The 25,111-nt window shown below is 41.8% G+C and overlaps 1 protein-coding gene across 1 annotated transcript in view; it reads left to right on the top strand.

Annotated features, from left to right (window-relative positions):
• The window catches only part of CNTNAP5 (contactin associated protein family member 5), a 433,878-nt gene that overhangs the window by 114,392 nt on the left and 294,375 nt on the right, over positions 1-25,111 (top strand). The window contains exons 2-3 of the mRNA XM_065413114.1: positions 6,632-6,742; positions 15,545-15,738. Coding sequence (XP_065269186.1) covers positions 6,632-6,742; positions 15,545-15,738 — 305 coding nt within the window. The remainder of the gene's footprint in view (positions 1-6,631; positions 6,743-15,544; positions 15,739-25,111) is intronic.

Genomic DNA, 25,111 nt, shown 5'->3' with positions numbered 1-25,111 from the left:
CAGGAAGGTTACCTAGTACCTCACCAAAATGAAGATGAAGTGGCACTTAAGTGAGGAATAGGAAGGAATTGATATATACTCGTTCATTAGCCCATTCGTTTATAAGCCGACCCCCCCCCCCAAGATGGATAAGTAAAAATAGCAAAAACTGTATGACCCTTTCATAAGCTGACCCTATATTTCAGGGGTTGGAAAACTTTGGCTCCCAGCCCGTCAGGGTAAGCCACTGGTGGGGTCGGGACATTTTGTTTACCTGGAGCATTCACAGGCACAGAACCCCTCAGCTCCCAATGGCGAACCGCGGCTCCAGGTAAACAAAACGACAATGTATTAGATATTCAATTCAATGATTCCATAGAGTTTAAAATCATCAAATTTTGGTGTAGACCCGTTTATAAGCCGACCCCCACTCTTTGATGCATCACTTTTTTACCAAAAATATTTGGCTTATGAACGACTGTATATGTATGTATATGTATATTAGGCAAGTTGGGCTAGGCAGTCCGTAGAGAAGGCTCTTGTGAGAGAAACCAAGTCTAGTGAGATGGTTGGAGCTGAACTTTGTTACCTTATTGTTGATTTCTTAGTTAATAAAGCCAGTTCCTAGGAATTGGGTGAGTTGTTGGATTTTTGCATAGTGTGTGGATTGTATTTGTAGAGTGGGTTGCTCATGCACGTTTTTCCCTTCTAATTTGACTCTGACCTTAAAGGAGCTCTTTTGGAAAGACCTGAGACCTCCTATAAGCTAGGTCTTAGAGCCCTAATGGGAAACAGAAAGTATGCTGCAGTGGAATTGGTGGCCAAATAACATGCTAAAGTGGGCCACTCAGCACTCCACTCAGTTTTGTGGAACATAAGCTAGATGTACTTGCTTTTTTGGTCAGGTCAAAAGTGAAAATGAATTTAACACTCGTTCTAATTCACAGATTTTTTTTAAGGCCAGAGGAAAGAATTATGATCAGCTAGTCTGACCCCCTGGATAATACAGGTGTGATGGGTTAGACTCCCCCCTGCATTTGGGATGCCACTTGATGTACTGGGATTTCACTGACCCTGCCTGCTCCACCAGGCTGGGCTCCCCCTCCCTGTTTTGCTGAATTAGGCTCTCCAGCTTCTGGTAGCACACATACACAGGTAGGTGTGTAGAATCACGGAGTCTGCAAACAGAAAACTGAGCCAGGAACTTACCCTGCACTCAAGTGCAGCTCCTTTCTGGAAAGTACACCCAAAATAATATTGTCTTGTGCTGTAGAGAAATCTATACGATGTAAGCTCATAAATTTGCCCCCTCCCTCAATGCAGAGGAAGATATGCACAACTTCTTGCCCCCCCCCCCCCCAGTTATAAATTGCACAAACTGGGTTTAATAATAAACAAAAACAAGTTTATTAACTATAAAAGGCACATTTTAAGTAATTATAAGGGATAGCAAACAGAACAAAGCAGATTACCAAGCAAATAAAACAAAATGCATACTAAGCTTAAGATCTTAAAGAGACTGGTTTCAAGAAATAATTTCTCACCCTAAATGTTGTTTTAGGCAAGTTGCAGAGTTTCTGTAGCTTAGAGTTCCAGTTATTTCTCTTTAGAGAGTAGACTCCTGTCTCAGTCTGGACTCAGCCCTTACCTTTCCCACAGCTTAGTTCCTTTGTCTCTTCAGGTACTTTCAGCCATCTTTCTTGGGCAGGAAGGCAACGGAGAAGAGTCCTGGTAGCTTTACTCCCCAGCCTTAAATAATATTTACATAAGGTGGGAATATTTTAGTGGAAAATTACTAGAAGTCCAAGATGGTGTTTAGTACCAGGTGACAGGACCACCTGACCTAGTAGTGTCACAGCTACGTCCCAGGACACCTCTCAGGAAGGAGCAAGATTAGTATCTTCAAAGTCTTATTGTTTCTTCCTAATGGCCCATCAAGGCTGATGGCTGTTGTTTGGTGGGTGTTTCCCAAATACACATGCAGTTGTAATTATTACATAGTCAGTATTCCTAACTTTAGATACAGAAATGTATATGCATACAGACTGGATAATCACATCCAGTAAATTATAACCTTTCTGATGATACCTTACAAGACCCATCTTGCATAAAATATATCTGTTATGCCATATCCATATCATAAGCATATTTCCATAAAGAATATGGGGTGGTAATGTCACAACAGGCTATAGAACTTCACCCAATAATTTCTGCATTGAGCCCATAACGTCTATTGTGCTACAGCATATGTTTTAAAAAGACACCCAGTCTTGGTTTAAAACCTTCAAGTGATGGAGAATTCACCATGTCCCTAGTTAAGGTGTGCCAATGGCTAATTACCCTCCTTGTTGAATTTACGGCTTATTTCAAGTATGAATTTGTCTAGCTTCCGCTTCAAACCGTTTGACCTCATTATCCTTTTTTCTGCGAAAAACACTCCATAGGAGGATAATTCCTGACTTGAGTACAAGGCTGTTTTTTTTCTTTATCAGAGTATCGTCCATGGCTAAGTCAAATACCTTACAGAAGTCTAAATATATTATGTCAACACAATTATCTTTATCAAAGAAACTTTTAATCCATTCAAAAAACATCAAGTTTGTTTAACAAAGATCCGTTTTCCGTAAAATCATGTTGATTGGCATTAATTATGCTACCATGTTTTTAATTCTTTACTGACTGAGTCCCATGTAAGCCTTTCCATGATTTTGCCTGAATCTAGGTCAGGCTAACCAGCTTCATAACAAATTAAATGAGGTCACGATCGCTGGCTGTTTTGTTGTCACTTGCTACTATTTAATGTTTATGCACTTTGCAAAACCACTATATGAAATGGGGCAACTCAACACGAGTGTTGATCATTTTGAGAGAGAAGGCCATGCAGGGAAAGATAATCGGGAATGAGATGAAATGCTGAGAGAGCTGTGTGTGAAATTTGCACAGTGCTTGCTTGAGGCCAGCATTCAGTCCAGTCACTGTCCTGATCACTGAAATTAATGCGGCGACATTTCAACAATATTGAATAAATCTTGAGATGGATGGCTTGATTCTGCAGTCTTTACACAAGTTCCTGGATCAGGGCCCAGAAGAGGAATGCAACATGGTATGTGTAAGTCTCCTCTTGATTCTGTAGTGAAGCCAACAGGTGACATTAACATGATCCTTTTTAATCCCATCATCTGTTTTTCTTCTTCGATATTTTTTGCAGAAGATTAGCAAGCGTGATCAAGTGCTTTGCTGCTGGTGAAATGATTAGCTTTCTTTTCAGATTAGGGGTTTCACGCATACAGTTTGCATGCTACATATAATGAATATTTAAACAATCTATCAACTATCTTTCCAGCAACGGGCCAAGTTCTGATCCCAATTATGCTAGTATAAACTGGGAGTAACTTCACTTTGCCAGTGCGATTATTCCTGGTTACACCATTGTAACTCAGAGCAGGATTTAACATTGTGTTTCTGCTAATTACCAGTAATTCTCTATTTGTCTTCCCTTGCGATTAGGGACATTTCATACAACCATTGAGATACATTCAACCAATCAGATAAAGGAGGTTGCGGGGGGGGAGGGGATGCACTCGCATGCCTATGCACTTTAAATGAATTCATGTGCTCTTAACTCGAACATAAAGTTCTCTGTCTGCAAACTTTAGGTTTACGTTTCAGTCTGCCTGGTAATCAAAATATGACGGATCCGATTGTGTCTGACTCTTGTGTGCATATGCATGGGAGGAAATCTGTCCTGTGTGGCCAATTGGTTGGTGTGTGTGTGTGGGGGGGGTGTGGGGGTGTGTATATGAAAGAGCTGGCCATGCCTTTGGGAGACCCAAGAATGGCTCTTTCCTTGTGCCCTCAGGTACAAATTAGCCAATAGGGGGAAGGACGGGAATGAGCCCTACAGCTGTGCTGCCAAGAGCGGGTAGCTTCACCCTACAAAAGGGCAAGTGGCTCACTCCCCCGGGTACTAGGGAGCTCAGGTAGGGATTCTAATCACAACAGTTCCTGCCATGCACTGTTCTGCCCCAAACGCTGATCCGTAGCTCAATGTCACAAAAAGGCACCCATTGACATCAGTCCGCTTTGTGTCAGGCCCTAAATTGCCAATATGGCTGAATTAATGTTACTGCAAAATCATTGGGGGTTTTTGTGTGTGTCTTGAGTTTTGTAACCTTAATGTGGCATTAATACATTCCTCCCCCCCCCCCCCCCCGATAATTATATTTGTACAAGGGACGGGACTTGTGGAGTCTGAGATCTTGCTAACCTGCAGGACTTCTCCTGTAATTTAAACCCGTGTTTCCTGGGTGATTCCATTAAAATTAAGGGTTTTATACCCCTAATGAAAGCCTGTGCTGTAGTCATGGACTTGTATGTAACAGCCAGTAATGAGAAAATTTGCTTTGACTAACTTCATCCTCATTCAAACACTGTGGGCTCAGAAGTTCAGTTGCCGCATATCAGGTTATCAGGGTCAAGTTCGGCTCAGAAGAGATGGTGAGGAAAGGAGCTGAGGGAGGAAAAGGAAATAGATGCAGTAGATAATGTATAGCCCACCCATTTGGGCTAGCCTAATTCCTTGGGATGGGGGGAAGTATTCTAGCCTTACTCCATAGTATAGTATCAGGGGGTAGCCGTTTTAGTCTGTATCCACAAAAACAACAAAGAGTCCGGTGGCACCTTAAAGACTAACAGATTTATTTGAGCATAAGCTTTTGTGGATAAAAGACCACTTATTCTGATGCATGGAGTGAAAATTACAGATACAGGGATAAATATACTTGCACGTGAAGAGAAGGGAGTTGCCTTACAAGTGGAGAACAAGTGATGACAAGGCCAATTCAGTCAGGGTGGATGTGGTCCACTCCCAATAATTGATGAGTAGGTGTCAATACCATGGGATAGAAAATTGCTTTTGTAGTGAGCCAGCCACTCCCAGTCCCTATTCAACCCAAATTGATGGTGTTAAGTTTGCAAATGAATTGTAGTTCTGCAGTTTCTCTTTGAAGTCTGTTTTTGAAGTTTTTTTTTTTATTGCAGGACAGCTACTTTTAAATCTGTTATTGAATGTCCAGGGAGATTGAAGTGTTCTCCTACTGGCTTTTGTATGTTACCATTCTTGATGTCTGATTTATGTCCATTTATTCTTTTACAGAGAGACTGTCTGGTTTGGCCAGTGTACATGGCAGAGGGGCATTGCTTGCACATGATGGCATATTATCACATTAGTAGATGTGCAGGTGAATGAGCCCCTGATGGTGTGGCTGATATGGTTGGGTCCTATGATGGTGTCGCTGCAGTAGATATGGGGACAGAGTTGGCAACAGGGTTTGTTACGGGGATTGGTTCCTGGGTTGGTGTTTCTGTGGTATGGTGTGTAGTTGCTGGTGAGTATTTGCTTCAGGTTGGGGGCTGTCTGTAAGCGAGGACTGGCGAGTGAGGGAGCATCTTCCAGGATAGGTTGTAGATCGTTGATGATGTGCTGGAGAGGTTTTAGCTGGGGACTGTACGTGATGGCCAGTGGTGTTCTGTTAGTATAGTATAGGATTCTCTTTAAGTACAATATATCTTCCTCCCCCTGCTGTTGTGAGTCCCTCTGTTGTATGTATGTAATTTTCCTCTGCTTAGCATGGAGGTGAGATGCTGTCACTTCCACTCCCACATTCCATATGTGTGTTTAAGGGTCTTTCACTAATGAAGAAACCAAGCACTATCCGGTTTGTGTTGGCTCAGGGATTGGTGGGGGGCATTGCTACAGTCTTTTACAGGAACTGTTGAATTTTACAACACAATGAGTGTGGGGAAGATCAGTTTGTCTTTCAGTTTTTGATGGACTGAAACAGTCTTAAAATTCCACCAAGTATTTCCGTGTACTCTCCAATAGCTCAACCAAAGCTGAAGGTGTTTCCTCGAGACTTTCCCCACCACCCAATGAATTGCCTCTGGGCTCGATATATCTTTAGTATCCAACAAACCTTATCAGCGTTTTAGTAGAAAGGTTCTTCTTCCCTAGGCAAACCAGCACTCTTCCTCCCTCACTGGCTTCTAGTCATCCAAAGCAAAGTAGGTACAGCAGCTCAAATTTTCAAAAGTTGTCTAATTTTGGTTAGGGTGACCAGATGTCCCAATTTTATAGGGACAGTCCTGATATTTAGGGCTTTTTCTTACATAAGCTCCTATTACCCTCCACCCCCGTCCCGATATTTCACACTTGCTGTCTGGTCACCCTAATTTTGGTGGTCCCAACTTGAGGCACATAAGGCCTGGGTTTCAGAGGTGCTGAGCAATTTCAGCTTCTATTGACTCCAGTTAGAGTTGTGGCATAGTCAACACTTCTGGAAATCAGTCTCCAATTGGGACCACCAAAACTAGAGGGCAATCATGACAGTTATTTGGGTCATGGTGGGTGTTTGGCTGCCTCTACTAATTTGCTAACTGAAGTAACTGCTCGTTCAGATTTCCTTGTAGAACCCTCTCTGATGATCAGTTAATCACACTGATCTGCTCAGAATGTCAGCTCAATAAATAGTTACCAGTTTGTTAAAGACCATTTAGGTTTGTGAGTTTTTGTTTTTTTTCCAAAAAGTCCAACTGAGCAAAGTTCTTCCTACTTTTTATCTGACCTCCTGTTTATTTCTCTTTTGTTTTATAGATAATTGCGATGATGCACTAGTATCCTCATTGCCTCTGACCGCCTTTGACAGCTCCTCAGAGCTCTTCAGCGTTCACAATCCCAGCTTCGCCAAGCTCAACAGACGGGATGGTAAGGTCACTGGGTGAAATGCCCATGACAGTTTTTACTACAACTTTTGTGAATAATTCATTTGGGTAGAAGCTTGTGGAGTATTTAGCGCCTGTCTGCCTGCCTCCCTGGAATCATCTCTTACAATCTGAGGTGCATTGTTAGTTGAAAATAGCTCATTAATGTTTGGGGAAAGCCCCAAATTCAGTGGAAACTTACCGCTGATGCTTAAGGCCTCTCAAGTGGAAGTTCAGGTAGACTCCATTAATTTCTTTTGCTTTCTACTATAGGTCCTGTAGTCCCAGGACAAAGTAGCCTGTTAAATCTGCTGCACTGTTCCCAAATCTAGTTATCCAGTAGCAATCCGCTTTCTTTCTTTCTTTGTATTGTCACTGCACATAGGAACCCTAGTCATGGGTCAGGACCCCAGTCAATTAGGCTTAGAAGTGCCATTGGAAATTCCAGTGGAGAAGAATAGATTCACAGCTCTTTGCCCTGCAGAGGTGACCTTCTCTTCAGGTCTCCACCCTGAAGCATGGACGGGGAAGTGAGGATTGTCCTGAGGTATGGCTAGTGGGTTTAAACACAGTGGGAATCCGTAAGGACCAAACTCCATGTTACCAGGGAGAAGCAGGCTACCTCTGTGACTAACCCTAATCTTCTGCAGTTCTCCAGATTTGTATTTACTATATGGGTTAGCATTACCCTGAGTCACATTCTGTGGTGTGGCTTCCCCCCTGCTGGCTACTGTCCTTAGACTAAAGCCCCTTGACTTGGTCTTGGTTCCAATTTTCAGGGGTTAGTCTTATATGACAGGAGACCTTTATGGAAAAGAAATAAGGTTCATTTTTCTTTCTTAAAAATAGCAAGCCTGAGATTTCTGTCCCATACCAAACCATGTTTATCTGGCTCTCTTCAGAGTAGCTTTACAAGGACGCCTATTTGTATGCACTGTACTAGCTGCCATAAAAGGTTTTTGCAGTATATACAGATGTTCAGAGATTGGAGAGGTATTAAATGGAAGTGAAATATCTCAACTTTGACTCAGTGAGAGTGTCTCTCAATAAATAGCTGGAAAGGAAGTTGTGTGGCGGTTGCCCAACGTACACAAGGTTGAAGAATCCACTCAGCAAAAAGACAGACGTCAATCTGGCAAGGAACCTTGAGTGTTGGGTCTTGTTTCCCTACTGTCTAGCCTCTCTGGGCACAGCACTGACCTTTCAGGCTCCCCAGTACTTAAACACACCCCTCTGCCAACCCCTATCTCCCCCAAAAACTAAACAAAAAACATGTGATGATTCTGGTTTAAAGTTTTCCATCAGGGGCATGCAGTAGCTGTGAGGCAGTACGGACACACACACACTTTGTTCAGTCTATGATTTTATGCTCTTTTACTTACAAAACAATAAAACATCCTAAAGACAATGTCCCTTGCTAGGTCCTCCTTCCCTTGGGGAGTCATTTCTGTTGCATCAGGTGGGCAGGCAGGGTCCTCCACCACCCTGTCTACACTGCCCCTTCAGCACCCTCTCTCATCTTAATCTGGTGCAAAATGGCTCTCTCACCAGCTCCTCCTGGGAGTCCTTTTATAGACTCTTGCTGGGGTCACCTGTTCTTTTGTTCTGCCTTATGTTTTAGTTATGTTCCTGAAAAATGCTACTTTAAGCGAAACGATGTTAAGCGAATCCAATTTCCCCATAAGAATTAATGTAATTGGGGATGGGGGCTAGGTTCCAGGTAATTTTTTTTCGCCACACAATATATATATATATATAAGTTTTAAACAAAGAATTTAATACTGTATGAATGATGATTGTGAAGCTTGGTTGAGGTGGTGGAGTCAGAGGGTGGGATATTTCCCAGGGAATGCCTTGCTGCTAAATGATGAACTAGCACTTGACTGAGCCCTCAGGGGTTAAACACGTTGTTAATGTAGCCTCACACTCTACAAGGCAGCACGAATGGAGAGAGGAGACACAATAGATGCGTGCCAGTGGCTGCAAACATTTCCTGCGGAAACTGAACGTGATGATGAACCCACGCTATCCCACTCGAACGTACCACTCCCTCCACCTTCCAAAGTGCTGGTGGTGCATGTGTTTGTGAGACAGACACTCACACTGTGTGTGTGTGTGTGTGTGTGTGTGTGTGACACACACACACACACACACACACACACACACACACACACACACCATGGGTGTGAGAGAGAGACAGAAAGAGACACACACTGTGCATGTGAGAGACACACACACACCATTTGTATATGTGTGAGAGAGAGATGTGCATTGCCCCTTTAAGTACGCTGAGCCTACTCTAAGTACATTGCCTTTTTAAGTAGATCAGCAAGTTGAGACAGCAGCTGCAGCCAGCAAGCTCCCTCCCTCCTGAGCCCTGTCGTGTCTCTGCCCTGCTCTGTGGAGATGGGGGGCAGGAGCGGGTGGAGGCAGACATCCTGACATTAGCACCCCTCTTTCCCCCTGCACAGCAAGCAGGAGGCTCCCAGGAACAACTCCAAGGCAGATGGCAAGAGCAGCACACGGTAGTGTGGCGAGGGACAGCTGAACTGCCCTGCAATTGATAGCCTGCTGGGCAGCTGCCGCACAGGGAAGTTAGGGGAGCGGGGAGCTGCTGGGGGGGCTGCCGGTCTACTGTGTCTCCAAGCCCCCACCAGCTAGCTCCAACCGGCTGCTCTTCCTGCAAGCAGTGGACAATGCAGGTTGCTGCCAAACAACGTTATACGGGAGCATTACACAACTTTAAACAAGCATGTTCCCTAATTGATCAGTGACATAACAATGAAACAACGTTAACTGGGACGATGTTAAGTGAGGAGTCACTTTAATTCTCCATTACTCCCATCCCTACCCCTTCAGACAAGAGGAGGAAGCATCTTCTCTCAGGTGTAGCAAACCTATTGTCCCGAAGTGTTTTGCTTTGAATATTGCAGTGTTGTTGTAACTGCGTTGGTCCCTGGATCTGAGAGACACCAGTGGGTGAGGTAATATCTTTTATTGAGCCAACTTTTTCACACGATCATTGAGTGCTGATCCTTCGCCATTGTCTCTGACCTGGCAAAGACATAACAGAGCCCTGCTAACGCAAGTGGGATCCACATACATATAGACTGAATGTGACACAGTAATGTCATGACACAATTTCATAACCTCATCCACAATTCAGAAGTGGTGCAGACACAACCCCAGTTCCACACAAGGGATGTGGAGGGAGGGGAGGCCCTACCTCCACCTCCCTCCCCCACTCACCAGCCAGAGTCGCTGGCCAGGCGTATTGGGGAATAAGATACTCTGTGAAATGGGATGAAGTCGTTCATTCCTTCTCCAGAATGAGTGGCCAGCAGGGGATTGATTGTGCTTCTCTGAGCCGCAATTGGTTCTGAGTCTGCCCCGGTGTGGTGTAGCTACACTCTTGTCATTACTTGGGGCAGATTTAAAGTTAGGGTAATGATATTTAAACGGAACCACCTTAAATGGGATTCTTAGCTGAGGCAGGAAATAGAGCTGTGTTAAAAATACATGATGCTGAATATTTGGAGGCATCAGTTCAGCTCTAATTAGACCTATAGTGTAACATCATGAAAACCACCCTCCTCGTAGGCACAGTTCTTGGTGATAGCAAAGGAGAGAGCATGTGAAATTCACTCTTGAGTAAAAGTCCTGTTCAGGGCCTATGAAAAACATAAATCTCATTTTTGAAAGCTTATGTGGGGGCTTATGTTGTTGTTGTTGTTGTTGTTGTTAGTCCATGAGGTGTGATCCCTGCACAGGGGTGAATTTCACCTGAATGAAGAACATAGAGGCTGGAAGCTGCCCTTGGTTATATCTGTACTATTTGACTGACTTCCACAGAATTGTACATGTGTAACAGAGAGCAGAATTTAGCACAGAGACTAAACTAAATTCCTATCCCAGGGCGGAGGAGCTTGTTCCACCAGTGCGCATAAACTGTACCATGGGGATTATTTACAAAGATAACATCCCCCCACAGGTACTGCATCACGATTTCCTAAATCCTTTGGGCCAGATCCAAAGCTGAGGTAAATATAGGTGTACCCCCACAGCTGAGGTAAATAGAGGTGTACTCATTGTAATCCATAGAGCTACACTTATTTATACTGACTGATGATCTGGCTCCTTATATTTAGGATCAAAACTATTTGTACATAGAAAGTTACTGTAGGTAAAGGTTGAGTTTATGATGGTGACCACTGAAACAATCTGTGAACAAAACCACAGGACTTCAGTTTCTAGAAACATACATTTATTTAACAATTTCCCCCCCTCCCCTTTGGATAAATAGCTGCAATATAAAGGATTACATAGAATTCTATCTATCACACTATAGTTCTTGTAAAAATAAGCATATACCATGCATTTCAAAATAACTACAGGTACTCAGAGTAGCAAGGAACAGAGTTTCAATATGCACATGTATTTAATAGCAGCCCGATTAATGTATTTTAATGCAAAGAGGCACGCAACATATGGAAACAAAGTGTGACCCAGATCTACATTAGCAGAAAGCTTGTAAAATTGTCAACGTGGTACTGTAATAGACAACAATAAATTGAAGGCTGTTGAATAAATAGCGAAAGGCTGTTTTTAAAAAGACTTGCAGAACTGAAATGTTACAGTAAAAATCCCTGGATAAAATGGCTTTTTTTTTGTGATGGAGTTCAATCCAAATGTTAATTGAGTGAAGGGGCTCAATCCAAATACTGCTAAAGCTATGTTGGATCTACTAAAGTAGTCCATATAATTCTGATCCATATAATTCTGGTAAATCTGATTTCTGGAACGGATTTAACAAATTGAAATTTTGTTTACCATAAACAAATAAATAGATGAAAAGGGACTAATTGCTAAAATAAAACTAGGCTTCCTCAGATCCCCATAAACTCTCCACCTGAGCTCTCAATGTAGATAATTGTAGCTTAGACGAAATATATATATATATTTTTCGTCAAATGTGATTTGTTTTATGGCAGGTGGTTTGATCTGGGCATTAAAGTAAGGCTGTGCAGCAGGGAAGCACTTACTTTCAGCAGGAAGTCCAAGAGTTTTCAGCACAATATAAAGCCCGCTGAGCTGCTTGCAAGATGCTCAAGACAGAGGGCAAGCATTTGTGTTACTTTATATTAATAAAACACCGTAATAAGTACAGACATCCTAAGCAGCTCCATGTAAAATAAAGAAATCAAAACACAAAACCACACTGATTGCAGAACGCTGGGGTTTTTAAAGTGTCATTTTCACAATTAATTTTTTTACAATTTGTACATTTTGCTGGATTTGTTCTTTTCAGTTTATTTTTGGGACTCCAGCCTGGGAACCATACGATCTTACAGCCTGTGTGTCTCTAGCATTATAATTTGTTGCCATGGAGAACATGAGCTCATGTATCAGGTGCCTTTGGCACAGAGGCCAATGAGAGACCCTTTTCCCCTAGCCCTTTCTGCTCACCTCCAACTTGTGATGAACGATAGAGAAATAATGCCGGAGCTGTGCAGAAACAAGCAGATCGGCATATACTCTTTCCTCCAACACGTGCACAGAACTCCCATCAAAGCCAATGGGAGTTGGGCAGGAGGAATGGGGGAAGAATATCCCTCTTAGGGTATGTCTATACTTACCTCCGGGTCCGGCGGTAAGCAATCGATCTTCTGGGATCGATTTATCGCGTCTTGTCTAGACGCGATAAATCGATCCCGTATCGATCCCGGAAGTGCTCGCCGTCGACGCCGGTACTCCTGCTCCGCGAGAGGAGTACGCGGTGTCGACGGGGGAGCCTGCCTGCCCCGTCTGGACCCGCGGTAAGTTCGAACTAAGGTACTTCGACTTCAGCTACGTTAATAACGTAGCTGAAGTTGCGTATCTTAGTTCGAAGTGGGGGGTTAGTGTGGACCAGGCCTTAGCTGTGATGCTGTAAACTGCTAAGCCCACGGAAAGTTCATTAATCATCTCATCCTTCTAATTTTAATATGGGAGACGTGGTGATCTCATGCATATTTTAGAACTTTAGAGAGCGCCATCAAAGAATGTCTAAATAGACCGGGTGTAATAAATGCCACATTCTGTCTGGTTTATAATTACCTGGCCCTCTTAATAAAAGAGATTCATCTAAACATGCCTGCAGCACACTTCGCAGTGGAGTTTTAACCCCCTCGCCTCATATTTCATCCCTCACGTTGCAGAGCATGCTGTACAGTCTTCTTTAATTTTCTTGTGCATAACTGCTGGCATCTGCTCCCTGGAGTGGATGTGTCACAAGAGAGTGGCAGACCAGATGGCAGAAGAGGAAGTGCCACACTCCAAATGTGCCTATGAATTATATATTTCAATAGGCGGGAGGGGGGAGAATCCCCAGTGAATAATGTGGGGAATAGAAATGTACATGCATAGCCTTTCTGGCAGTGCCTGGCAATCTGTCTTCAGGCCACTCACGTATATAGCTGCTGCTTGCATTCAGGAAGAGAGACAATATTTACCTTGGCAACCCCTGCACCACTTGATATATATATTTGGGCTGCCTGGAACTTGGTTCCAGCCCTGCAGGAGAAAGCAGGTAATGTGAACCTGCCTATTCCTTAACTGGAGCAGGTGAGTGGGGAGAGGCCGGGAAACACTTTGGGTCTGCCCCAGTGCAGGGGTGTCGTAATTTGCTGTTGCTACAGGTTAGCAGCAAATTACTACCTGCCTGGAACAAGGAGAAAGCCGTGAGGGAATTCCCTGTCTGAGGCGCGGTGCTTTCTGGGACAGCTCCGAGGATGGTGTGCGGAGCAGCTGCTGGTGTGTCAAGATGTGGGGGTGTAGTGGCAAAGACCATTTTGGAAAGCAGGGTTCTGGGCACGGGTCAGAACAGAGTGACAGGCTGGAGCTGCGGGACAGCTCTCGTGGCTGTGTTTTTACAAATCGGTCAGCGATGCTGAAGTCTTGAGGATGTCGTCCCCTCCAGAAGCAGTGCTGGGCTGGGAGGTTGCTGCTCCTTAGTGCTGTGTGGTGGCTTCTTTGTTGTGAGCTATCTTGTTGTTGCTGCTTGTGTGCTTGTAAAGAGGAGACCAGCAGGCTGAGCTGAGCTGAATGCTGAGCGTGTAAGTGTGTGTAAGGAAGTAAGCCTGTATGCGCATGTAAGCAAGAGAGCAGATAAGCATAAGCGTGCATGTCTCAGTCAGAGGAATATATACACTTCTTTTTCCATATACTCACTGGAATGGGGGAAGATGCTCCTCTTTCAGAGAGATGGCTGAATTCGGTTATCAGACACTGTCACCTTTTATGGGCTCAGCATCTTCCTGGGATGGTCTTGGTAGCATTTTCCGCTCCTGATTGTGCAATGTGCTAATGCATATGCAGCAGGCTTGTAATTGTTCTTCAAATGTATGGTTGTATTGCTCTTGTCTTCATGGCCGGAAATCCTCAGAACGTCTTCAAAGTTAGTTTTCGCTCTTTTTGTTATTCAGTTCATTTTCTTAGATACTCTTTTAGTTCCATGAGCATTTAATAGGAGTTGAAATTGTTTCTGTTGGGGCCACATGAAAGTCTTTCAGCTCTTAAAATAGTCTTTATGAAATTTAAATGATTATTAAAGTGTCTTTAAACTTAAATGGTCATCAAAGAAGATATTGGCTTTTCTTCTTACCATTCTTGGAGAGTTTCTTTTTGTCTTTCACGTTTGCTAAGGAATTGCTTAAGCATTGCCAGATAGCAAATTAATTCCCAATTAATATAAATATTGTTATACTAAAATTGCTTCTTTCATTAGTAACTGGTGACCACATCAAATGACCTTGTTATATTTGTACCTAAAACATCTTACTGTTCATATAACAATGGTATCAGGAAGTTATATGAATGGCTTGCATTCAGATACCAAATATTTGTGAATGAGCATGTCAGTGGAAGCTTGTACCATCTTGAAAACAACGCTTTTACGAGTAAATATGAGTTTAAAAAACCCAATACCTTCTGTAAAACATTTCTAACCATAAACACTCTCATTAAAGTGTAAAGAATAGAGACTATACGGTGTTTATAAAGAAATCCATTCCAGTAAGGATATTTCTAGAAATTTTTGTGGGGGCTTAAAAGTGAAGGTTTTTCTTTTTCCTAAGAGTCCAATTTTTATGATTTAGTTTATAGCTTTGCTAACACATCCATAAGTATCAATCCTCTTTGGAATATCCTGAATAAAGAACATGCTTGCATTTTTACACAACCAGATCTCTTTGTAATACATCAATAACTTGTTCTTTGAGAAGGCCCTCTTGTTGGTTGGTTGACTTTTGACCAAATTATCTCTACTTTTACAACCTACCATTTGTAGTATATTTACAACTTGCAATTAAAGATTGCAATCAAGTATTCTATACAAGGTACAAATCACAGTAGCTAACTCTTATGTGCATCTTTCAAACCTTGCTATGAAAGAAAATAGAAGAGAATGTTAAAACAGGGACTATAAAGCTGCATCCCAAAATCTGTACAAATACACGTTGCGGTAATAAATGCATTTTTATGACTAAGAAGATCTAATCCTCTTTTTTTGTAACGTGGTGACTGTCACTGGTTGACAGAAAGCAGAGATTGCCTAGGAATTTCCTTATTTAATGTGGACTTTTCATTTAATTAAATAAGCAACCATAAACACGCGAGCTATTATATTTGCCAACCATCCAATATATGAAAATAATTTTAAATTTCAGTTTGTAATAAAATTAAAATTCTAAGATTAAATGAGTTTTATTAATAACCATTTGGGTGCCAATGTTGAACTCCTAAGCCATCTCTCTCTGATCTCTCCTAGGAGCTGGTGGTTGGTCCCCATTGGAATCGAATCCGAAACAATGGCTTCAGATTGATCTGGGAGACAGAGCTGAGATTACAGCAGTCGCCACCCAAGGCAGGTACGGAAGCTCTGACTGGATAACAAGCTACATTCTAATGTTCAGCGATACAGGACGCAACTGGAAGCAGTACAGACAAGAAGACGGCATCTGGGTATGTCTAGGCTTTTTTTTCCGTCCAGATCAGTTGTTACAATTGAACTTGGCAAGTTCCAGGCAGACTTGGCCCGTGATGTTTAGCTTCAGACTAGTTTGGGGTTTGGACAAAACAAAGTTTTTTTTTTTTTCTTTTCTTTTTTTTAACAAGTTCCTACTTTGGAATAGATTTGGAAGCAGAATGGTTTAGCGGTGAGACCGGGGACTCCAACACACGATGATTATTCTAATCCCCATTAGACCACTGATTCTCTTGTCACGTTGCATTATGGACTGACGGCTAGATGGTGCCTCAGGCTACATGAACACTCAGGGAAGTGAGACTCTTCCTTATGCTTTTGTGCACGGTGGACTTTGCAGTTGGGTTACGTTGGGGTAAGTGGAGCAACCAGCCTTCAGAATCCCTGCCGAGAGCAGGTGGGCAGGCAGTGAGCAAAGTCTTGGCTATCTGCCCCACTCGGGCTTGCTGGCCAGAGCAGCTGAGCCAGTGTGGGAATGGGTAGTAATATGTTCCCAGTATAGGAGGAGCCGGGTATGTCTGAGATACAGTAACTTTAAGGGTTGCTCCTTAGCAGCTGTATTTTAGGCACAGTCTTGCGCACACAGCAGTGCATAAAGTCAGATTCCAGCCTTCAGACTTGCTGTACCTCAAGCTAAATGCTTGAATATATCTGGTGCCCTGTTAAATTAATGAAACCAGCGTAGAGGCTATTCGTTGAATGAAGTAAAATCTCACCAGAAACACCAATACGAAGTAAAATATGGCCTGGAAAAGTAGAAAGGACTTGGCAAAAATCCTTCCGGTCATATATAAATATTTGTCTAAACTATTATATATGGCTTTTCCTTTTCCTTGCTATACCATTCATTCGTGGGATCAATGTCCTATATAGTACTACAACGTGTGCTGATGCTCAGTAAAATATATTCTGAAAATAAAGGATAAAATTAAGATAGGTGATGAGTGAACTTCAAAAGTTCAGATACACATCTCAGCTTCTTTGGAACATTTTGCTGAAGGAAAAATTTGTAAATTTCACAAGAGGAGGTTATTCCAGGAGATTTCCAGAATTTGGAGATTACGGATGAGCAGGGCTGCAGTAATTAGTGTTTTGTCTGTATTTCACTTCCACTTTTGGATAAATCCCAGGAAATACAGAAGCATGCACAATATTAAAAGAAAGAAAAGGTTAACCAAACTGTCTCCCATTCTCATTTGCACTGCTGTTTCACTGTGTGACTTGGAGAAAGTGACTTCTGCTCTCTGTGCTTTCAGTTAGAAAATTTATAAACAAAAGATGGGCTTAAAATTTAGGCCTGATTCTCCTCTCACAATTACATAAATCAAGAAGACTCCATTCAAATCAATTAAACCACTCCTGTTAAAGTGGAGTGAATTAAGTGCAGGGACCATTTGCAAAATTCAGCTATTGATCTAGGTGTGGACTTTGAACACTGAAAGATTCGGGTCCAATGTTTGAACCTTCTGAAGTTTGTCCAAGAATCCAAAATTATTCAATATTTCCTGACCTCCTACTGCTGGTTCTGTATTTTATAAAGGGTTATTTTTCATAAGTGTAAATTAATTTGCATTTCAAGAAATGATTTTTTTTCAAAACATGACTTGTTAGGACTGAACTTTCCTCCTTTTCAAAAACTTATAACCAGTTTTTCCTTTAGTAAAGTTTCCTTCTAAAAGAGGAACTTAAAAGACAACTGGTAAAATTTACAGTAGTAAATCTTCATGCCCGAAGGATCCAATTTAGAGAGTTTCTGATCTGGCACTGAGTCTTGCGTACCACAATAAGAATATGCCCGGCAGGCATTTAGCAGTACATCAGGATTTAAGAAGGAGCTGAACTCTTCCGCGTTACTAAATAATCAGGCGTGAAGGTGCTTCTAGGAAAAACCTTGTGACACAACTTCCAAAGCCTTAGTAGGTCTGCAGACTTCCTATTTGAAGAGCAATGTTATAAAGTTTTGTGGTGCAAACAATTTTAGAACAAATATGAGATTATTTTTATAGCAATGGAAATGTGAAATAGAATTTGGGTAAGACGAAGAAAATGGTCCTGGTATTTTCTTGCTGCATGATAGCTTCCTAAACTCAAATGTTTATGATGTGACACCCAGCGATGCAGGTTTAGGTCCCCATACCCAGGGTATAAGGTGAAATTCAGGTTAAGTTACAGCTTCACCAAACTTTCTTTGAACAAGTGTTATACAAAATACACAAAATAAAAATTGAAATGATATGAAACCTGTTTGGTTTGCCATTTCATTAGACTCAATATTCAGCCTTGCTTAATAGAAAATCTCACTAAGGTTCAAGAACTTTTACAGCTTCAGGTAGAAATAGTGAAATCCAGCAATATTTTTGCGTGATTTTGATCCCAAATCAAGTGAAATTTGGTGATTGGGGTTGAGTTTCTCCTTGAGTGTTTCGGTTGTTTATACTGTAAACTCAAGGAGCATGAACCCTGCAGAAACTGAAACCCAAAAGAGGATATGACAAATGCGGGAGACAGTCTGATCTAATTTAGGCTCTGTTCTCAGAGTCTCTTATGGGTCTGGGTAAGCATAGAATCATAGGACTGGAAGGGGCCTGGAGAGGTCTTCTAGTCCAGTCCCCTACACTCAAGGCAGGACTTAGGCTATGTCTGCACTAGAGACTTTACTGTAGCACCTGAGCCACTGTAGGATATTCCATGAAGCCACTCTATGCAGATAGGAGAGAGCTCTCCCGTTTATATAATTAAACCACCCCAACGAGTGGTGGTAGCTGTGTTGGCAGGAGAGCGTATCCTGCCGACATAGCACTGTCCACACCGGCGCTTCTATCGGAGTAACTTATGTCGGTCAGGGGTGTTTTTTTCCCCACACCACTGAGCAACATAAATTTTACTGACAAATGTGCTAGTGTAGACTTAGTCCTCTAGACCATCCCAGACAGGTGTTTATGTAACCTGCTCTTAAAAATCTCCAATGATGGAGATTCCACAGCCTCCCTAGGCAATTTATTCCAGAGCTTAACCACCCTGACAGTGAGGAAGTTTTTCCTAATGTCCAACCTAAACTGCCCTTGCTGCAATTTCAGCCCATTGCTTCTTGTCCTATCCTCAGAGGTTAAGAACAATTTTTCTCCCTCTTCCTTGTAACAAAATTTTATGTACTGTACTTGAAAACTGTTATCATGTCCCCTCTCAGGCTTCTCTTTTCCAGACTAAACAAGCCCAATGTTTTCAATCTTTCCCCACAGGTCATGTTTTCTAGATCTGTAATCATTTTTGTTGCTCTTCTCTGGGCTTTCTCCAATTTGTCCACATCTTTCCTGAAATGTGACACCCAGAACTGGACACAATACTCCAGTTGAGGCCTAATCAGTACGGAGTAGAGCGGAAGAATTCCTTCTCGTGTAATGCTTACAACACTCCTGCTAATACATCCCAGACTGATGTTTTCTTTTTTTGTAACAGTGTTACACTGTTGACTCTCATTTAGCTTGTGATCCACTATGATCCCCAGATCCCTTTCCACAGTACTTCTTCCTAGGTAATCATTTCCCATTTTGTATGTGTTTGCAACTAATTGTTCTTTCCTAATTGGAGTACATTGCATTTGTCCTTATTGAATTTCATCCTATTTACTTCAGACAGTTTGTCCAGATCATTTTGAATTTTATTCCTATCCTCCAAAGCACTTGCAACCCCTCCCAGCTTGGTATCATCCTCAGACTTTATAAGTGTACTCTCTATGCCATTATCTGAATAATTGTGAAGATATTGAATAGAATCAGACCCATAATGGACCCCATTTGATATGACCTTCCAACTTGACTGTGAACCACTGATAGCTACTCTCTGGGAACAGATTTCCAGCCAGTTATGCACTCACCTAATAGTAGCTCCATCTAGGTTGTATTTCTGTAGTTTGTTTATGAGAAGGTCATGCAAAACAGTATCAAAAGCCTTACTAAAGTCAAGATATGCCACATCTACTGCTTCCCCACCTATCCACAAGGCTTGTTACCCTGTTAAAGAAAGCTTTTAGGTGGGTTTGACACAATTTGTTCTTGACAAATCCATGCTGACTGATACTTATCACCTTATTATCGTCTAGGTGTCTGCAAATTAATTGCGTAATTATTTGCTCCATTATCTTTCGGGGTACTGAAGTTAAGCTGACTGCTCTGTAATTCCCTGGGCTGTCTTTATTCCCCTTTTTACAGATGGGCACTATATTTGCCCTTTTCCAGTCCTCTGGAATCTCACCCGTCTTCCATGACTTTTCAAAGATAATCGCTAATGGCTCAGATATCTCCTCAGTCAGCTCCTTGAGTATGTTAGGATGTATTGCATCAGGCCCTAGAGACTTGATAACATCTAACTTGTCTAAGCAATTTTTAACTTGTTCTTTCCCTATTTTAGTCTCTGATCCTGCCTCATTTTCACTGACATTTATTACATTCAATATCCAATTGCTACTAAACTCTTTGGTGAAAACTGAAACAAAAAAAGTCATTTAGCACTTCTGTTATTTCCACATTTTCTGTTATTTCCCCCCACCCCCTACCCCCCCATTGAGTAACGGGCCTACACTGTCTTTGGTCTTCCTCTTGCTTCTAATGTATTTGTAGAATGTTTTCTTGTTACCCTTTATGTCTCTAGATAGTTGAATCTCATTTTGTGCCTTGGCCTTTCTAATTTTGTCCCTACATACTTATATTATTTGTTTATATTATACTTTGTACTTTATATTCATACTTTCCACTTTTTGTAGGATTCTTTTTTCAGTTTCAGATCATTGAAGATCTTCTGGTGAAGCCAGGGTGGTCTCTTGCCATACTTCCGATCTTTCCTACGCAGTGGGATAGTTTGCTCTTGTGCACTTAATAATGTCCCTTTGGAAAACTGCCAACTCTCTTGAACTCTCTAGAATACATGTAATGCAGAACATTCCAGCTGCACCTCCAAAAATACAGCCTGCGTTTGGGGCTGGGAGTGAAGGTAATCTAGAAATGAACAGTAGCTCTGAACAAGCCTATGAGACCTCCTCCTTCAGAAGTCCTTTCCAACTACTTCAAAGCCCCTTTATTGTGTCAGAATAGCATAAAAGTTCTGTGGCATATCTGAGAATTGGGCCCAAAGATTCTTTAGCAGACTGCTAATAAGACAGGTTCTTATATACTGGTATACATGACCACATTACCAGTAAAATCCCCTTCTTTACTTTACAGAGATTACAAGGCTTATTATTCTCCTCTGAGGGCATGCATACAACTCCCATCAAGTTTAACATTAACGAGAGAGCTGCCCAGACCGAGCGCGAGGAGAATCATAATACCGTTTATGTTTTCACTCAGTCTATGTTTACGATGTTAGAAAATTCTGCAGCTGGAGTTGGAGACAAAACAGATTAGCCATTGAAAACCAGTTTTCCAAACCCATTTGTATTTAAATAATCCTGTTATGAAGAGACTTTGTGGTTCACCTCAAAGTAGGTTTACAATTATATTTTCAGTATGGATAAATCAGCCATGTGGGGACACACTGGCTACTGATTGGGAGACAAAAAACATAAATCTTATTATGTGTAAAAAGGAAATCCTTTTTTTCTGTGTTTTTAAATGTTGAATAATTCAGAATTTACTTGACCTGCATACACAACACAGCTGGTTTCTGTTCAAGTTGTGTATATCATTGCAACTCTTGTGCATAAGTACAGGCAGCAACGCAATCCTAGATATCCTCGTTAGTTTAGATGTCTTTTCTACTGCCTGTAATGCAAAATGCTTTAGATAATTAAAATACAAGCACACAGAAAGGTGTAAAGAATAACCGAGGGAGAATGGACTGAAGGTGCCTAGGCAAGGGAGAAAAGAGACTTGCTCAGCTAAAATGTGAAAGAAAAATGAGTCTAGGAAGTTGAGAAATAGAGGGAGGAGGCTGTTCCAGATAATAAAAGCTGTACAGAAGAAGGCTCCCGTATCAGCAGGGGTGTGACTTTTTGGAGAGACATAAAGGAGGACAGTGGTAGAGATAGCAAAGAGGTGGTAAGAAGATCAGTTTAGACCCAGGTCCTATGAAGTCTTATGCATGTGCATAAAGTTAAGCATGTGATTTGTCCCATTGGCTTCAATGAGATTCCTCACATGCACAACATTAAGTAGGTGCCACAAGTGTTTGCAGCATTGGGTCCTTAGGCTAGTGCAATCCGGAGGAGGGTTGTTTTTAATTAGTTTGTAAATCTAGTGAAGTGCAGTAAAACTCCTGTTTCTGCTGGAACTTCTTCCACGTTCGTGGAATTTTTTTGGTGAGTTAATTATGGTGAATGTGTGAGACAGATATTGTGGTATCTTTGGGGGACCATATTGTATTAAGTCTATGAGTGGTTTATGTATCATTGTGGGTCAGGGATTGTATGCCATCTAAGGCAGGGTGTGATGGTGGTGGGGAGTTACCATAGTTTCTTCAGGAACTCAAAATGGGATGGGGTTTAAGGCTTGTGGCTGAAACTGATAACAACTCCAGAGAGGTACCTCCCTTGGGGTGACCTGCATATACTGGTACAAACTGGGTTTTCCAGAGACCAACAGATAAAGAGCATTTATGTAAAAAGGATGTGTTTAAACTGACACAAGGCCTTCCTTTTGATTCATCAGCCGGATAAGACCTCCTGGGTACAGCCCATAAAACTGATGGGTGACCTCTGGTAAGCTTTTAGCATGCATATAGGAATTTTTTTTTTTTTAAATGTTTTCTCTGTTTTTGCCCTAAGAATAAATGTTTTTTGGTTTGTTTTTTTTTTTGCTTTCTGAAGACTGGTTGGTAACTGGTATAGAGTGCCCTAGCTCCTGGAGAAAGATTAATCACAGGTGCCAGACCCCAATCCCACCTGCTGGGGAAATCACAGTGTGGTGCAGAGGGACTGTATGTCTAACCCACCCCCACATTGGAGGGAGAGAGGCATGCGTCTCCACTTGAGACAGGTGGTGGCAGGAAGCCTAGAAAGTCCTCAAGGAAGACGTGTGTGTGTGTGTGTGTGTGTGTGTGTGTGTGTGTGTGTGTGTGTGTGTGTGTGTGTGTGTGTGAAAGGTGCAGTTAACCCCGAAACTGTGACAATATTTTCATAGTGTTTAATCTTATTGTCGGATTTATAATACTTTTCCATCACTGCTGGAACAGCACCAGGACTGGCAACAGTGTAAGTGCTACTTTATGATAAGGCATTTGTAGCACCATGTCCTAAAACCTTCTTGCAAGGTCAGAGAGAAACCCTAGAAGCATTAGTGTTGAATTGTTTGAGTGCATTCTGTTTGGCTTAGGCTTGGCGGAATTGGATTTTAATTTTTTTGTATATAATTTTAACGGCTATCAGTTTATTTTAAAGCATTTTTTTCTATTTTTTCAATTTTAGATATTCATAGTTGTGGGACATGCTGGGGTTGGTCAGACAATAGGGGGCAGATAGTGAATAGTTAATGGCACACTGAGGTTCAAAAAGTTAAAGCTTTAGATCCTGTAAAACACAGATTGTCAACATCACATGTCAGAATATACAAAGTAAATATCCTTAAGTCAAACGAAGTTCTCACGCAGTATTTTTCTTACCTTGCCTATGTGTAGATTTCTATTATCAATGGAAATATTTTTTTGGTCGGTTTGTGTGTGGTGTGTAGTGAAATTCACAATTACGACTGTGAACCTAAGAGCCCCTTAATGGCAGCTGGCAAAGAGCACACCCAATATTGTCAGAATATTTTGTCAAATGATGTCTTGTAAGGGATCATATAAAAACCGGTGACGCGCTGGTCATTAATAATATTGCGTAAAGCATACACAGTTAGTGTATAAAGAATAAGGTATGTGCGCTGGAAATATGTTCCTAAAATATGTTCAGACCAAGCAATCTGAGTAGAGCGAATGCATACGTTGTTGTAGACAAAGGAATGGTGTTTTGCTTATGGCTCTAATGTTAATTGAGCAAGGGGAGTCCAGAGATAATGGAAGTACATTTACATCTAAGGTAAACAAAGTGATTATATCAATTTGAAAAAGCCGATTGACCAGAGGATCAAATCACCAGCAGGGGAGAAGAACTGGGCTTGCTTTTCAAAGAATAAATTTCAAAGATTTATTGGACTATAAAATGAAGGGAAGAGAACCTCTTAATTTTCTATCACTTAGGGAACAAAGGGGACAGCACCCTTTGATTCTGTGAACATTGGATTCTCTGGCTTGGAGGTGCTGGTAACTTTGATGTAAGTGAGAAAACTGCTTAAGCAGAAAATGTAATTTGCTGAGATTAGGTATTAGTCCCTAGAAAGTGTGTATTGGTTTGTTTGTAATCATACCTGTCTTTTTCCTTTAAATCACTTAACTCACTGGTCTTTATTAATAAATTTATTCTTAGTTTTACTATAAATGATCTCAGTGCTGTTATATTGAGGTATAGAGTGAGTCCTCAGCTAACCTAATAAGCTGATGTGTGTACTGTCTTTTTGGGGGCAGCAAGATTAATAATGTTTGTGAGCATCCTAATGAGAGGGACTGGACGCTGCAGAGAGAAGTCTCTGGGGAATTCATGAATTGGGGTTCACTGATTTAAGCTTGCTTTGCAGGTAACAAACTGGCAGAGTTCCAAGGAGTTTGTTGTTGAGACAGACGGACTGGTATGGCAGGTTCCTGACATATAGGTCAAGCCTCAGCAAAGCTCTCCCTTGCTGTGGCAGAGGGGTAACACATAGTGGCTTACAATTCTGGGTGTGCCGAGGGAAGTGTCATACAACCACTTACTGATTAAAAATCAAATCCTTCCAAGCCTGTTTATAATATCTCATTCTGCTATAAATGTGTTTGGATGCGCTAATCGCCTTTGCATGCAGTAATTATCACCAGTCCAACTGGTATTAAGTACTGCATACCCATGAATTATCACCATCTTCACCACCTCTGCTCTTGTGGAGAGAAGACAGGGAGGAGTCCTAGTCTTGTGACTATGTCCACCTAGGAAAGAAGGTGCTGTGCCAGTTTTGCTGTGCCAAGTGAAGGTACGGCCTTCATAGACTCATAGACTTTAAGGTCAGAAGGGACCATTATGATCATCTAGTCTGACCTCCTGCACAATGCAGGCCACAGAATCTCACCCACCCACTCCTATAACAACCCCCTAACCTATGTCTGAGTTATTGAAGTCCTCAAATTGTGGTTTAAAGACCTCAAGGTGCAGGGAATCCTCCAGCAAGTGACCCGTGCCCCATGCTGCAGAGGAAGGCAAAAAACCTCCAGGGCCTCTGCCAATCTGCCCTGGAGGAAAATTCCTTCCTGACCCCAAATATGGCGATCAGTTAAACCCTGAGCATGTGGGCAAGA

The sequence above is a fragment of the Emys orbicularis genome, chromosome 11 (assembly GCF_028017835.1).
Source record: "Emys orbicularis isolate rEmyOrb1 chromosome 11, rEmyOrb1.hap1, whole genome shotgun sequence".
In the NCBI taxonomy this organism is placed as follows: domain Eukaryota; kingdom Metazoa; phylum Chordata; order Testudines; family Emydidae; genus Emys; species Emys orbicularis.
This window is presented reverse-complemented; position numbering and strand designations above follow the sequence as displayed.